Genomic DNA, 14,674 nt, shown 5'->3' with positions numbered 1-14,674 from the left:
ATTGTAATTTATGCTTTATTTAGGGCAGATTTTTTAGGCCATACTGCCCTGGATTAGATTATCCCGTGTGTGTGGTATGTGTTTTTCTGTTATTCTAGAGTGATTTGAGGTATGATTCCTATGAGAAACAGGTTTACAGTCATGTTTCATGTTTGACATCATTGTTTCAGAAGAGTTTGGATTTTAGCAACTCAATTGCTCAGTAAGCAAAAGTATGATACATGGAACAATGGAAGTGTTGTATTTTTATCATTATATATTTTCAATTGTTGTTGTATGTTAAGTGCCTTATCTGTAATGTATGGGATAGCCTACCCTCTCACCTTTCTACCTTCTTCAGCTCCTCTCATCCTCATTCATCCTTTCTCCCTCTTTCTTTTGCTTCTTATTGTTGCCCACTCCTACTCATCCATCTCCTCCCTCATTCTGAGATCCTCCCCTCACAGCCTTTCACATCCCCATTCCAACCCTCGTTCATTTGTACTAACCTTGACCAATCTTCCTCTCTTCCCCCGTCGCTTTGGAAAAACAACAGTCACGTAATTACAGTGTTATTTTTTAGTGTGTATTATGATGCTTAAGTATTATCATTAATAATAAAAACAACGATCATGAATCACTACGCCAAACTTGTCTACTTCAATGTTTGTTTTACACACTCAAATTATGAAGTTCTCCTCACTGATGGATAAGGGGAGAGTATCTATAGGTTTCCTATGTCTTGGTTTAGGTACTGAGGCCTATAACCTTCTATAAACACAGGGATTGTATATTGTGCACTTATTTTAGTGTACACACATACAATATGTTTCTGAAATAGGAGTAGCTGGTTTATTACATTATAATGTGAGTATAACATATCACTCAAATAATCTTAAAAGATTAAGATCTTGCTTTGACTCAAATAAAATATTATACAGATGGTTCTGGCCTGTGATTCTGTGTAAGTGGTCAAACATTGGGGTTGCCCTCTTATTGGATGTCACTTGTATCCCGCTAATGATTGAAGAAAAGTGTTACATAGCTAGAGCCTATACAGTTATTGCTATTAGCCGTGAACGCCATCTTGGATCTAGAAGGTTTCTAAACGGGGAAAATAGGAAAATAGATACTTTCATTCTTATTTTGTCATTTCCCCCACTGGCTGATGATGAAGAAACACGAGTCATGACGTCCCCTCTTTATTTGCTGATATAGTTAAAATCGGTAAATCTGAGAGGATTGTGGACTGAGGAAATTTCCGCAGTTTACTGTAACTTGGGTTTGTTTATGTTATTCAACCCGGACATGGACTCTTCTAACCCAGGTACAGTAAAGTTTTAAACTTGTGGGAATAAGTTCAAATGTTACAGGTGATAATGCAGATGGAAAATTGGCGATCCGTGGCCCTTTGACCGAATCTGTCACTTTCTCCAGATTGCGTCTGATGACAGCATTAGGGAGCTAGATAGCTTAGCCCCAGCTGCGCTAACTGGCCAGCGAAAGCAAGCTAACTGAATATTTTACTTTGAATTTAATAATTTAACTAGCTAACTACTTAGCTAGCTATTGACGTTTCTGTCTTGCAACATCGTAGTTAGCAAGTTAGCTACCAACCTGGGCAAATAGCTTGTCTTACATTTAGCTGGCATGACCTAAGGTTAATGTTGCCAACTCGCCATGTTAGCTTAGCTAGTTATCATTTTTAGCTAGCTTGCTAGGTGACAGACTTGCGTAGGTTATGCTCAGATAAGTTAGCTACTAACTAGCTAGCTAGTTTGTGTCAATATTTCATCAAAACAAGTGTTATTTTGAACGAATGATTAGCTTTTTTGACCAGCTGACAGTTAGCTTGTTCTGCTTGGCTTAGCATAGCTAGCGAGTTAGTTGTAGCTACAGTATTTGTTAGCTAGCTAGCTTTGTGGCTAGGTAAGTTAACGCATAGCCAGTTTCATTACCAGAGAGGCAATAGCTAGCTCGCTATACTCACAACTGCAGTGGTCACACGCTCTGGCTTGGAGAGCTGCATGGTTCAATCCAGCATTCACACACCTTCATTTTATTCGTCTAAATCAATTCTTACGATTGGTTGATTAACGTTAGTTGACTCAGGTGTGTTACTACATGGCTGTCTGGAGCAAAATATGTCTCGGTAGATACGTTTATGGCTAAATAAATTAAACAAACAGTTGTGTTATTGAAGTGGATACACTTGTAGCATCGTGTAACGTTACGTTGCATAATTTATCTCTGTCTGTCTGTCTGTCTGTCTGTCTGTCTGTCTGTCTGTCTGTGTGTGTGTGTGTGTGTGTGTGTCTGGCAGACATACCAGATGACTCTCTGGGTTTGGGAGCCGGTGGGGCCCAGGCAAGCAGCAGTGCTGTTGTGCCAAAAGGGTCCAATAAGAGACGAGCTGCGTGAGTATAGTATACAATGCCAATGAATCAGTCAATCACTATGTCACAACTTTAACAGACGGTCTACAGCTATGGCAGCACAGGGTAGAAGTTGTCCATAGGTGCAGAATCAGAATCACACCGATAAGTTGTTGATCCATTCTTGTGTGTTAACTTTACAAACATGGATTCTGTCTACTTCCTCACAGGCCAGACTTCGATGATGATGATGATGATGATGGAAGCAAGCTCTTCAGGTAGGACTGACACCTGTCTCTCGCTCTTTCTTGCTCTCTCATCTCTCTCCCTCTCTCTATCTGATCTGACTGTATTGTGTTGGTTGTTTTGATGACAGATCTTCTTCTCTGTCTTTGACCAGGTGTGATGACGATGGAGGAGGAGGAGACAAAGAGCGATTTGCCAGGTAGAATAAGGAGGTTGTTGGTGCGTGTTTGTGCGTGTGTATAATACAGATATTCTGCATGCACACATCCCGAGACACCAGATTCCCTATCACACCACTGTGATTATTGTCACTACTACTAACCCCTGAGCTCAGGGACACCTGTTCACTCCTGTCAATCCCTTTCTTCTGAGCACAACCCCTTTCTCTCCCTCCTTCCCTCTCTGCTTCTCTCTCTCAGGATCTCTGAAGTCTTTTTCTTTCAGCACTTCCTCTCCTCTATCACTCCGTCTCGCTTTGAAAGACCAGGTTCTCTCTATCTCAATCTCTACATTTATCTATCGTATTGATGGATCATTCACTCCTTGTTATATTTATCAATCCATGCTTGTTCCACCTACCTCATCCTAATCTGCAAATATCATTTGGTTACGCCAACACTAAACTCTACTCCATGTTGTCCACCTACCTGCCCACCTCTTCCCATTTATATCCCCCCCTCTTTCTCTCCACCCCACCCCATCCCTCCTCTACCTCTTACTCTCTGCCCTTCCTATTTCTTCCCATCTCTACCCCATCCCTGTCCCTCCTCCTACTCTCCTCTCTTCCTCTCCTCCCTCATTCCCTCGCTCCAGGGAGAACCACAGTGAGATTGAGCGGCGGCGGAGGAACAAGATGACTGCTTACATCACAGAGCTGTCAGACATGGTTCCCACCTGCAGCGCGTTGGCACGGAAACCAGATAAGCTGACCATCCTGCGCATGGCCGTGTCCCACATGAAGTCTCTGAGAGGGAGCGGCAACACTGCAGCAGACGGGACATACAAACCATCCTTCCTCACCGACCAGGTTAGAGAAAGAGAGGCAGGAAGGAAAGGGAGGAGAGGGGGCTGAGAGATGAAAAGGGGAAATGTTATCATGTGTGTTTGTTGCACAATAATAACTAAGTGTATCTTCCATGTCATCTCTCCCTCCATCGTTCTCTCTCTCCTCTACCTCTCTTTTCCCCTCTCTCCCCATCCCTCTCTTTGTAGGAGCTGAAGCACCTGATCCTGGAAGCTGCTGATGGCTTCCTGTTTGTGGTGTCGTGTGAGAGTGGACGGGTCGTCTACGTGTCAGACTCCCTGACCCCTGTTCTTAACCAATCACAGTCCGACTGGCTAGGCTCCTCACTCTACGACCAGCTCCACCCGGATGACGGAGACAAACTACGAGAGCAGCTCTCTACTGCAGAGAGTAACAATACAGGTACACACAGGTGGTACAGATGAACTACAGGAGCAGCTCTGTACTGCAGAGTTATAATACAGGTAGGAGACACACACAACACTAATGACTGTGGGTAACGACCCTTTTCTCTCTTTCTCAGGGAGGATGTTAGACCTGAAGACAGGAACAGTTAAGAAGGAGGGACAGCAGTCCTCCGTCAGGATGTGTATGGGAGCCAGACGATCCTTCATATGTAGGATGAGGTGTGTGTGATGAGCTTGCATGTGTATATGGCTGTATGCACCTGTGTTGGGCGTGTGTATTCTGAAATGTGTGTGTTTGTAGATGTGGTTCGTGTCCAGTGGAGCCCATGTCTATGAACAGATTGAATTTCCTGCGGAGCAGGAACAGGTGAGATCATTCTTGTATATTTTACTGTAAAAAGTGCATACGGAAAGTATTCAGACCCCTTGACTTTTTCCACAGTTTGTTATGTTACATCCTTGTTTTAAAATGTATTAAATAGACATTTTTCCTCATCAATCTACACACAATACCATTATGACAAATCGAAAACGGGCTTTTATACATTTTTGTACATTTATTAAAATAAAAAACAAATACCTTTACATAAGTATTCAGACCCTTTGCTATGAGACTTGAAATTGAGCTCAGGTTCATCCTGTTTCCATTGACCATCCTTGAGATGATTCTACAACTTGATTGGAGTCCACCTGTGGTAAATTCAGTTGATTGGACATGATTTGGAAAGGTACACACACACCTGTCTATAAAAGGTCCCACAGTTGACAGTGCATGTCAGAGCACGCCACGTTGTTGAAGGAATTGTTTATAGAGCTCAGAGACAGGATTGTCTAGAGGTACCAGAGACAGATCTGGGGAAAGGTACCAAAATATTTCTGCAGCATTGAAGTTCCACAAGAGCACAGTGGCCTCCATCATTCTTGAATGGAAGAAGTTTGGAACCACCAAGACTCTTCCTAGAGCTGGCCACTCGGCCAAACTGAGTAATCGGGGGAGAAGGGCCTTGGTCAGGGAGGTGACCAAGAAGACTGACAGCTCCTCTGTGGAGATGGGAGAACCTTCCAGAAGGACAACCATCTATGCAGCACTCCACTAATCAGTCATTTATGGTAGAGTGGCTAGACAGAAGCCACTCCTAAGTATAAGGCTCATGACAGCCCGCTTGGAGTTTGCCAAAAGGCATTTAAATTACTCTCAGACCATGAGAAACAAGATTGTCTGTTCTGATGAAACCAAGATTGAACTATGGCCTGAATGCCAAGCGTCACGCCTGGTGGAAACCTGGCACCATCCCTACGGTGAGGCATGGTGGTGGCAGCATACTGTGGGGATGTTTTTCAACGGCAGGGACTACGAGACTAGTCAGGATCGAGGGAAAGATGAACAGCGCAAAGTACAGAGAGATCCTTGATGAAAACCTGCTCCTGAGAGCTCAGACTGCGGCGAAGGTTCACCTTCCAACAGGACGATGACTCTTAAGCACACAGCCAAGACAATGCAGGAGTGGCTTCGGGAGAAGTTTCTGAATGTCCATGAGTGGCCCAGCCAGAGCCCGGACTTGAACCCGATCGAACATCTTTGGAGAAACATGAAAAGAGCTGGTCAGCGACGCTCCCTATCCAACCTGACGGGGTTTGAGAGGATCTGCAGAGAAGAATGGGAGAAACTCCCCACATACAGGTGTGCCAAGCTTGTAGCGTCATACCCAAGAAGACTCTGGGCTCTAATCGCTGCCAAAGGGGCTTCAACAACTGAGTAAAGGGTCTGAATACTTATGTAAATGTCATATTTCAGTTTTTTTTATAAATTTGCAAACATTTCTGAAAACCTGTTTTTGCTTTGTCTTTGTGGGGTATTGTGTGTAGATTGATGAGGAAAAAGGCTTAACAAAATGTGGAAAAAGTCAAGATGTCTGAATACTTTCTCGAATGCAATGTATAGTGAACTATGCCTTGACTGGTAGTGTTCTCCCCTGTAGGAATGGTCTGGGCCCACCCAAGGATGGAGAGCCTCAGTATGTGGTGGTCCACTGCACTGGATACATCAAGTCCTGGCCCCCCACAGGTAACTAACTAACTAACTAACCTATGGCATAGCTCTTATATCAAATCAAATTTTATTGATCACATACACATGGTTAACAGATGTTAATGCGAGTGTAGCAAAATGCTTGTGCTTCTAGTTCCGACTGCAGCAATATCTAACATGTAATCTAACAATTCCCCAACAACTACCTAATACACACAAATCTAAAGGGGTGAATGAGAATATGTGGATGAGAATATGTGGATATAAATACATGGATGAGCGATGGCCGAGCAGAATAGGCAAGGTGCAATAGATGGTATAAAATACAGTATATACATATGATATGAGTAATGTAAGATATGTAAACATTATTGAAGTGACATTATTTAAAGTGGCATTGTTTAAAGTGACTAGTGATCCATTTATTAAATTGTCCGGGGATTGGGTCTCAATGTTGGCAGCAGCATCTCTCAGTTAGTGATTGCTGTTAAGCAGTCTGATGGCCTTGAGACAGAAGATGTTTTTCAGTCTCTGGGTCCCAGCTTTGATGCACCTGTACTGACCTCGCCTTCTGGATGGTAGTGGTGTGACCATGCAGTGGCTCGGGTGGTTGTTGTCCTTGATGATCTTTTTGGCCTTCCTGTGGCATCGGGTGCTGTAGGTGTCCTGGAGGGCAGGTAGTGTATTGATTTTAAAGAAAGGCATTGATGTTTATGGTACATTGGTGCATGACAGTGCTTTTTTCGCAAATGCGCTTGTTAAATCATCACCCGTTTGGTACTGCAGGACAAGCTAGATGAACTAGTAATATCATCAACCATGTGTAGTTAACTAGTGATTATGTTAAGATTGTTTTTTAGAAGATATGTTTAATGCTAGCTAGCAACTTACCTTGGCTTCTACTGCATTCGCGTAACAGGTAGTCAGCCTGCCACGCAGGCTCCTCGTGGAGTGCAATGTAAGGCAGGTGGTTAGAGCGTTGGACTAGTAACCGGAAGGGTGCAAAAACGAATCTCCGAGCTGACAAGGTAAAAATCTGTCGTTCTGCCCCTGAACAAGGCAGTTAACCCACCGTTCCTAGGCCATCATTGAAAATAAGAATGTGTTCTTAAGTGACTTGCTAGTCAGACTTCCTAGTTAAATAAAGGTGTAAAAAATGAAATCGGCAAATCTGTGTCCAAAAATACCGATTACCGATTGTTATGACAACTTGAATCGGCCCTATTTAATCGGCCATTCCGATTAATCGGTCGACCTCTAGTTGAGACCCAGGGCCTCAAGCTTAATTTTGAGCTTGGAGGGTACTATGGTATTGAATGCTGAGCTGTAGTCAATGAACAGCATTCTTACATAGGTATTCCTCTTGGGGCAGTGTGATGGCTTGAATCGTCTGTGGACCTGTTGGGGCGGTATGCAAACCGAAGTGGGTCTAGGGTGGCCGGTAAGGTGGAGGTGATATGATCCTTGACTAGTCTCTCAAAGCACTTCATGATGACAGAAGTGAGTGCTACGGGGCGGTAGTCAGTTAGTTCAGTTATCTTTGCCTTCTTGGGTACAGGAACAATGGTGGCCATCTTGAAGCGGGGACATCAGACTGAGATAGGGAGCGATTGAATATGTCCGTAAACACACCAGCCTGTCTGCATGCTCTGAGGACGCGACTGGGGATGCCATCTGGGCCAGCAGCCTTCCAAGAGTTAACATATTTAAGTGTTTTACTCACGTCGGCTGCGACGGTGGCACTGTATTATCTTCATAGCGGGCAAAGAAGGTGTTTAGTTTGTCTGGAAGCAAGATGTCGGTGTCCGTGACGAGGCTTGTTTTCTTTTTGTAGTCTGTGATTTCCTGTAGACCCTGCCACATACGTCTGGTGTCTGAGCCGTTGAATTGCGACTCCACTTTGTCCCTGTACTGGCATATATCCAATGTATACACTACTGCTGCATACTGAGTCGTGTGTGTTTGCCTGCTCGCATTTCAGGGGTGAATCTAACAGATGAGGAAGCAGACAATATTCAGGGGAGTCGCTACTGTCTAGTCGCCATCGGTAGACTTCAGGTAAGATGGGACAACTTAATGTCCAATGTTTGGATGGGCTCATGGAACCACCATCTTGCAGACACTTGTTCCCCCCTTGTTGTCTAGGTGACCTCTTGCCCGAGCGACACAGACATAAACAGCATCAGTGTTCCGGTGGAGTTCATCTCTCGTCACAACTGCCAGGGCCTCTTTACCTTCGTAGACCACCGCTGCATGGCCACAGTGGGCTACCAGCCTCAGGTAGGCCTCACAGCCTGGGGCTAGAGTAGGACAAACACCCAGCATCGCATTTCATAGTTTATCAGAATACAGTATGTGTTTAAACTGTGTACCAGGATACAGTATGTGTTTAAACTGTGTATCAGAAAACAGTATGTGTTTAAACTGTGTACCAGGATACAGTATGTGTTTAAAATGTGTACCAGGATACAGTATGTGTTTAAACTGTGTATCAGGATACAGTATGTGTTTAAACTGTGTATCAGGATACAGTATGTGTTTAAACTGTGTATCAGGATACAGTATGTGTTTAAACTGTGTACCAGAATACAGTATGTGTTTAAACTCTGTGACAGCTGTAAGCTTGATCTAACTTTTTCTGTGTTGTGTGTGTTGGTGTGTGGGTGCGTGTGTGTGTGTGTGTGTGTTCCCCAGGAACTGCTGGGTAAGAACATCTTGGAACTGGCCCACCCTGAGGACCAGGAACTGCTGAGAGACAGCTTCCAGCAGGTGGTCAAGCTGAAGGGTCAGGTGCTGTCCGTCATGTTCCGCTTCCTGTCCAAGACTAGAGACTGGCTCTGGATCAGGACCAGCTCCTTCACCTTCCAGAACCCCTTCTCTGAGGAGATAGAGTACATCATCTGTACCAACGCCAACGTCAAGTAGGTGCTGTATACACACACAGACACACATCATCTGCACCAACGCCAAGTAGGTACACACACACACACACACACACATACACACACATCTGCACCAACTCAAACTTCAAGTATCAACACGCACACACGTATTATCTACACCAACGCAAGTCACCTGAGTGTGAGACGCCTACAACACATAGACACCACAACTCTATTCCACCTCAACATCTGAACATCTCCACTCTGTCTAACCAATCTGTTGAGCCACCTTAGGAAATGTGATGTCATCTCTTCCAGGATGTGTGTTTGTCAGTATGTTCACCTCCCCTCCATATCTTTCTCTCCCTTCCTTTCCTCCTCACCCCTTGTTTTTGTTGTGGGCCAGTAGAACCTCGACTCAGGACACCCTCACCCCCCTCTCGTCCTCAGGGGTGTCTTTGCCCCCCTCGCTGGGGGAGAGCAGTCCTAACTTCCCCCCTGTGTCCCACAGCCCAGGGCAGGTGGCTGCCAGGTGAGACCAGACCCCCCCTCTAAGCATGGGTCAGCTGGGGCTGCTGCTGCTGCTTCACTGGAGACTACAACTCTATTTATCTCTTGTTCTCTCTGGTCTGGTTCAGAGTTCACCCCTTGGTAAGGGCTGTGGATTGTTACTTGACTTGACCGGACCTTTCTGTTTTTGGGTGATTCCCCGTCTCCCTCTCCCTCCTCAACAGCAGTAAGATATCCATCATGACCACGGTGTTGGTAATGAACCCCCTCTGCTCTTTTCTTCTTGGTTACCATAGTGACTGGTGGTGGGGCAAGTGCTGTTGGTCGGCAGGTGTTTTGGTTTCCCGAGCAGTGGTGGAGGGCCTTGACAAATGATATTTTCTGTTGTCACTGCTAACACTCTCTTTTTTTCTCTCTCTACCACTCCCTCTTTTCTCCCTCTACCACTCTCTACCACTCCCTCTTTTCTCTCTCTACCACTCTACCACTCCCTCTTTTCTCTCTCTACCACTCTACCACTCCCTCTCTTCTCCCTCTACCACTCTCTACCACTCCCTCTTTTCTCCCTCTACCACTCTCTACCACTCCCTCTTTTCTCCCTCTACCACTCTCTACCACCCCTCTTTTCTCCCTCTACCACTCTCTACCACCCCTCTTTTCTCCCTCTACCACTCTCTACCACCCCTCTTTTCTCCCTCTACCACTCTCTACCACTCCCTCTTTTCTCTCTCTACCACTCTCTACCACTCCCTCTTTTCTCTCTCTACCACTCTCTACCACTCCCTCTCTCTTCTCCCTCTACCACTCTCTACCACCCCCTATTTTCTCCCTCTACCACTCTACCACCCCCTCTTTTCTCCCTCTACCACTCTCTACCACTCCCTCTCTCTTCTCCCTCTACCACTCTCTACCACTCCCTCTTTTCTCCCTCTACCACTCTCTACCACTCCCTCTTTTCTCCCTCTACCACTCTCTACCACTCCCTCTTTTCTCTCTCTACCACTCTCTACCACCCCCTCTTTTCTCCTTCTACCACTCTCTACCACCCCCTCTTTTCTCCCTCTACCACTCTCTACCACCCCCTATTTTCTCCCTCTACCACTCCCTCTTTTCTCCCTCTACCACCCCCTCTTTTCTCCCTCTACCACTCTCTACCACCCCCTCTTTTCTCCCTCTACCACTCTCTACCACCCCCTCTTTTCTCCCTCTACCACTCTCTACCACCCCCTCTTTTCTCCTTCTACCACTCTCTACCACCCCCTCTTTTCTCCCTCTACCACTCTCTACCACCCCCTATTTTCTCCCTCTACCACTCTCTACCACCCCCTCTTTTCTCCCTCTACCACTCTCTACCACACCCTATTTTCTCCCTCTACCACTCTCTACCACCCCCTCTTTTCTCCCTCTACCACTCTCTACCACCCCCTCTTTTCTCCCTCTACCACTCTCTACCACCCCCTCTTTTCTCCCTCTACCACTCTCTACCACCCCCTATTTTCTCCCTCTACCACTCTCTACCACCCCCTATTTTCTCCCTCTACCACTCTCTACCACCCCCTCTTTTCTCCCTCTCTTTTGTCTCTCTCCCCTTTCCCCCCCTTTCCAGACAGTTGCAGCAGCAGCAAGCAGAGTTGGGGGGAGGAGGGAGAGATGGTCTGTACGAGGCAGGACAGGTTACACTTCCACAGGTAAAACACACACCTAACTGGGGCCTTAACCCCACAACAAGCCCTCCATCCAGCGGTTCTGGACTGCAGCTTGATCCTGTGCTGATCTCACTGTATGTGTGATGTCTTGGGGGCGAGATCCTTCTACTGTTCGCTGTAACATGGACAATAAAGTTGTATTGTTGTACCTACCTCCAAGCCTTTAGTGAGTATTGACCGCTTGTTGACCGTTGTCCATGTCAGATGCCTGTCCAGGCCGTGACCGCAGCTGGAACTGACCACAGTAAGACCATGGACAATGCAGAGATGCACCCCTCCATGTACCCCAACCCAGACCAGGCCAAGTTCCTGCCCTCCACCTCTGCCCCCGGAGTACCCATCTACCCTCAGGACAACAACAACTACACCACTGCCAACCGCTCCAACGACACATACAGCAGGTATGACCACTAGCCTCTGTTGTACTGTTTTAAACTGATCTAAGGGCCATGTATACTGAATAAGAGATTGTAATGTCCTGTTGTTATGAACTAATTCCAGGTCAGTAGGGATGGCCCCTCAGATGGTGCAGCCATCCCACTCCGCAGGCCAGGTGCTGGCTCAGATGTCCCGTCAGAACGGGGCACCCCCCTCCAACAGCAGCCCCCTACAGGGAGGGGCAGCGGTGAGCTGGCCGGGGCCAGCAGCAGGGGCTAGACCCCCCTTCAACAACCAGGTGAGACAGCTGGCAGCTGCAGGTAGAAGCTGTCCAAACAACCTGAAGTTTAGACCCTCTGTTGTTGCCCAAAGTGCTACAGATGTAGAATCTTAATTTAAGACTTTTCTACAGCAGGAAAATAATCCTGCAGCAACAGGAAATATGAATTATTTTGTGGATTATAATTTGTTTGTGGAAATTACAATTGTCAGAAGCTTTTTTTAAACCTCAAATACAATCCAAGTTTAAAATTGGCTGCATTGCAGGACCGTTTTCCTTGAACAGGGTTATCAAATTGAAATCCTACATCTGTAGCTGGCGTGATGGGGATGAGTGCTCTGAGGCTCTTGCATCTCTGTATCTTAGCGTTGTAAAGGACCTCGTCTGTTATTCCTGTGTAACCTGTGTTTTGAGTATCACACCCAGACAGGTTCAACAGTAAATGTAGAACAGAAACCTTGTACGTTTATAAAGTGTGAATAATAACATGGTGTTGTTCACCTCCCGCCCAGCAGGTGGTGCCCCAGGCAGGGAAGGCCCTGTCTCCCCAGTTTGCCATGGGGAGTTTTGTTGGGGGCTCTTCCTCCTCATTTGGGGCGATGCCCACCACTGCCGCTCCGACCCCCACCATGGGGGCTAACTACCCAAATATCAACCCCCGCGCCAGCCTCAATTCCAACGGATATGGTACGTGACCCTTAGAGTGTGTGTGTGTGTGTGTGTCAACTACAGTAGTGTTTTTATGTGTTTGTGTATGCTGGTGTAGTTAGATACTGAATCGCCCATTGTCTCTGATAGATGGCTTGGGGTCGGGGCAGCAGTTCCCCTCCAGGGCAATGGAGCCAGTGTGGCCCCAGTGGCAGGGCCAGCAGCAGGCTCAGAACAGGGCAGAGCAGCACCCCCACACACAGAACAACCAGCCTGATATCTTCCCTGTAAGTCTCTCTCCCTCTACCTATATCATTCTGCCTTTCCCTTCCCCATGTCTCCATCTGTACCTTTTGTTATGTGTTGTCATGTTGCTTTCAAGTTAAATCTTTCTCTCTCTCTAGGATGTTCTCGCCATGCTGGACCAGCCAGCCAACTTCAACAACGATGACTTTGAGATTCCCATCTACCCCTCTTTCAACGAGTGACCTCACATACACTCTTCCACTTACCTCCTCTGTCTCTCAAATGTCTCCTTCTCTCTCATTTGGTGCACTTTGCTCTCTTTCTTCGCCTGTCGTGATCCAAAGAGAGCATGTCTAATTATCGCTCAGATGATTGCACTGCCAGGATGGAGAAAGCGAGTTAATCAGGGAAAAGAGAGAGTGAAACCAAGTTTAGGTATGCAAATGCAGGTTCAATAAACACGTGAAAGGGGGAGAGAGAGAGAAGAGATTCAGGGTTCAGCGATAGTTGGGCAAATGTAAAATGACATCTGTAGCTAGCATTGCCCAAGCTCCACAGCCAGTGGATTTGTTGTAGAGATGTAACACACAATCCCACCTGAGCATGCACAAGGCCCTGAGGCAGGCACTGCTTCACCAGTAACACACAATGGCCTTTCACTAACCGAGTCAGCTGTGTGTTTAGATCTATGCTGCTCCACTGGTCTGTACATCATATGGATAGATCAGTCCAATCATTCACTTGAAGCCTCAGGCAATCCAGGTGATCTACAGCTTTGGGGGAATATGTGGGAATATATATATGGGAATATTCTGATCTGAAGCCTGTGAATATCCTCTATCTGCTCCCCTCGCTGTTTTAACTTAGCGACCCGTAACATGTTCAAAAGGACAGTCCTCACGCAGGCAGATTTATACAAACACTGTACAAACATTTTATATTTCTACATTGACGATGTCACCTAACAATGTGGTTATGGTGGTTTCAGGTGGAAAAGAGGGAGAGATGTCTATGACTAGTGAGGGAGAGATGGGGAGAGATGTCTATGACTAGTGAGAGAGAGATGGAGAGAGATGTCTATGACTAGTGAGGGAGAGATGGAGAGAGATGTCTATGACTAGTGAGGGGGAGAGAGATGTCTATGACTAGTGAGGGGGAGAGAGATGTCTATGACTAGTGAGGGGGAGAGAGATGTCTATGACTAGTGAGGGGGAGAGAGATGTCTATGACTAGTGAGGGGGAGAGAGATGTCTATGACTAGTGAGGGGGAGAGAGATGTCTATGACTAGTGAGGGGGAGAGAGAGGTCTATGACTAGTGAGGGGGAGAGATGTCTATGACTAGTGAGGGGGAGAGAGATGTCTATGACTAGTGAGGGGGAGAGATGTCTATGACTAGTGAGGGGGAGAGAGATGTCTATGACTAGTGAGGGGGAGAGAGATGTCTATGACTAGTGAGGGGGAGAGATGTCTATGACTAGTGAGGGGGAGAGAGATGTCTATGACTAGTGAGGGGGAGAGATGTCTATGACTAGTGAGGGGGAGAGATGTCTATGACTAGAGAGGGGGAGAGATGTCTATGACTAGTGAGGGGGAGAGAGATGTCTATGACTAGTGAGGGGGAGAGAGATGTCTATGACTAGTGAGGGGGAGAGAGATGTCTATGACTAGTGAGGGGGAGAGAGATGTCTATGACTAGTGAGGGGGAGAGAGATGTCTATGACTAGTGAGGGGGAGAGAGATGTCTATGACTAGTGAGGGGGAGAGAGATGTCTATGACTAGTGAGGGGGAGAGAGATGTCTATGACTAGTGAGGGGGAGAGAGATGTCTATGACTAGTGAGGGGGAGAGAGATGTCTATGACTAGTGAGGGGGAGAGAGATGTCTATGACTAGTGAGGGGGAGAGAGATGTCTATGACTAGTGAGGGGGAGAGAGATGTCTATGACTAGTGAGGGGGAGAGAGA

At 46.5% G+C, this 14,674-nt stretch overlaps 1 protein-coding gene across 4 annotated transcripts; it reads left to right on the top strand.

Moving 5' to 3' along the window:
- Nucleotides 1–1,033: 1,033 nt before the first annotated feature.
- Nucleotides 1,034–14,231, top strand: LOC139388394 (aryl hydrocarbon receptor nuclear translocator-like). 4 transcript variants are annotated; one of them, XM_071135040.1, is made up of 19 exons: nucleotides 1,062–1,306; nucleotides 2,303–2,396; nucleotides 2,585–2,632; nucleotides 2,755–2,799; nucleotides 3,414–3,627; nucleotides 3,813–4,026; nucleotides 4,148–4,250; nucleotides 4,333–4,398; nucleotides 6,011–6,096; nucleotides 8,042–8,118; nucleotides 8,206–8,340; nucleotides 8,755–8,981; nucleotides 9,352–9,474; nucleotides 11,059–11,140; nucleotides 11,363–11,559; nucleotides 11,660–11,834; nucleotides 12,332–12,503; nucleotides 12,615–12,751; nucleotides 12,869–14,231. In XM_071135040.1, exons 1-19 carry the CDS (start codon nucleotides 1,270–1,272, stop codon nucleotides 12,950–12,952), a joined length of 2,316 nt encoding a protein of 771 aa, XP_070991141.1. In that variant the 5' UTR covers nucleotides 1,062–1,269; the 3' UTR covers nucleotides 12,953–14,231. The 4 variants fall into 4 exon arrangements, with proteins under 4 accessions (XP_070991157.1, XP_070991149.1, XP_070991141.1 ...); XM_071135032.1 differs by having other exon boundaries at nucleotides 12,329–12,503; XM_071135056.1 differs by lacking the exon at nucleotides 9,352–9,474 and having other exon boundaries at nucleotides 1,034–1,306.
- Nucleotides 14,232–14,674: the final 443 nt, after the last annotated feature.

The sequence above is a fragment of the Oncorhynchus clarkii genome, chromosome 3 (genome assembly GCF_045791955.1).
Source record: "Oncorhynchus clarkii lewisi isolate Uvic-CL-2024 chromosome 3, UVic_Ocla_1.0, whole genome shotgun sequence".
NCBI classification, from domain to species: Eukaryota; Metazoa; Chordata; class Actinopteri; order Salmoniformes; family Salmonidae; genus Oncorhynchus; species Oncorhynchus clarkii.
This window is presented reverse-complemented; position numbering and strand designations above follow the sequence as displayed.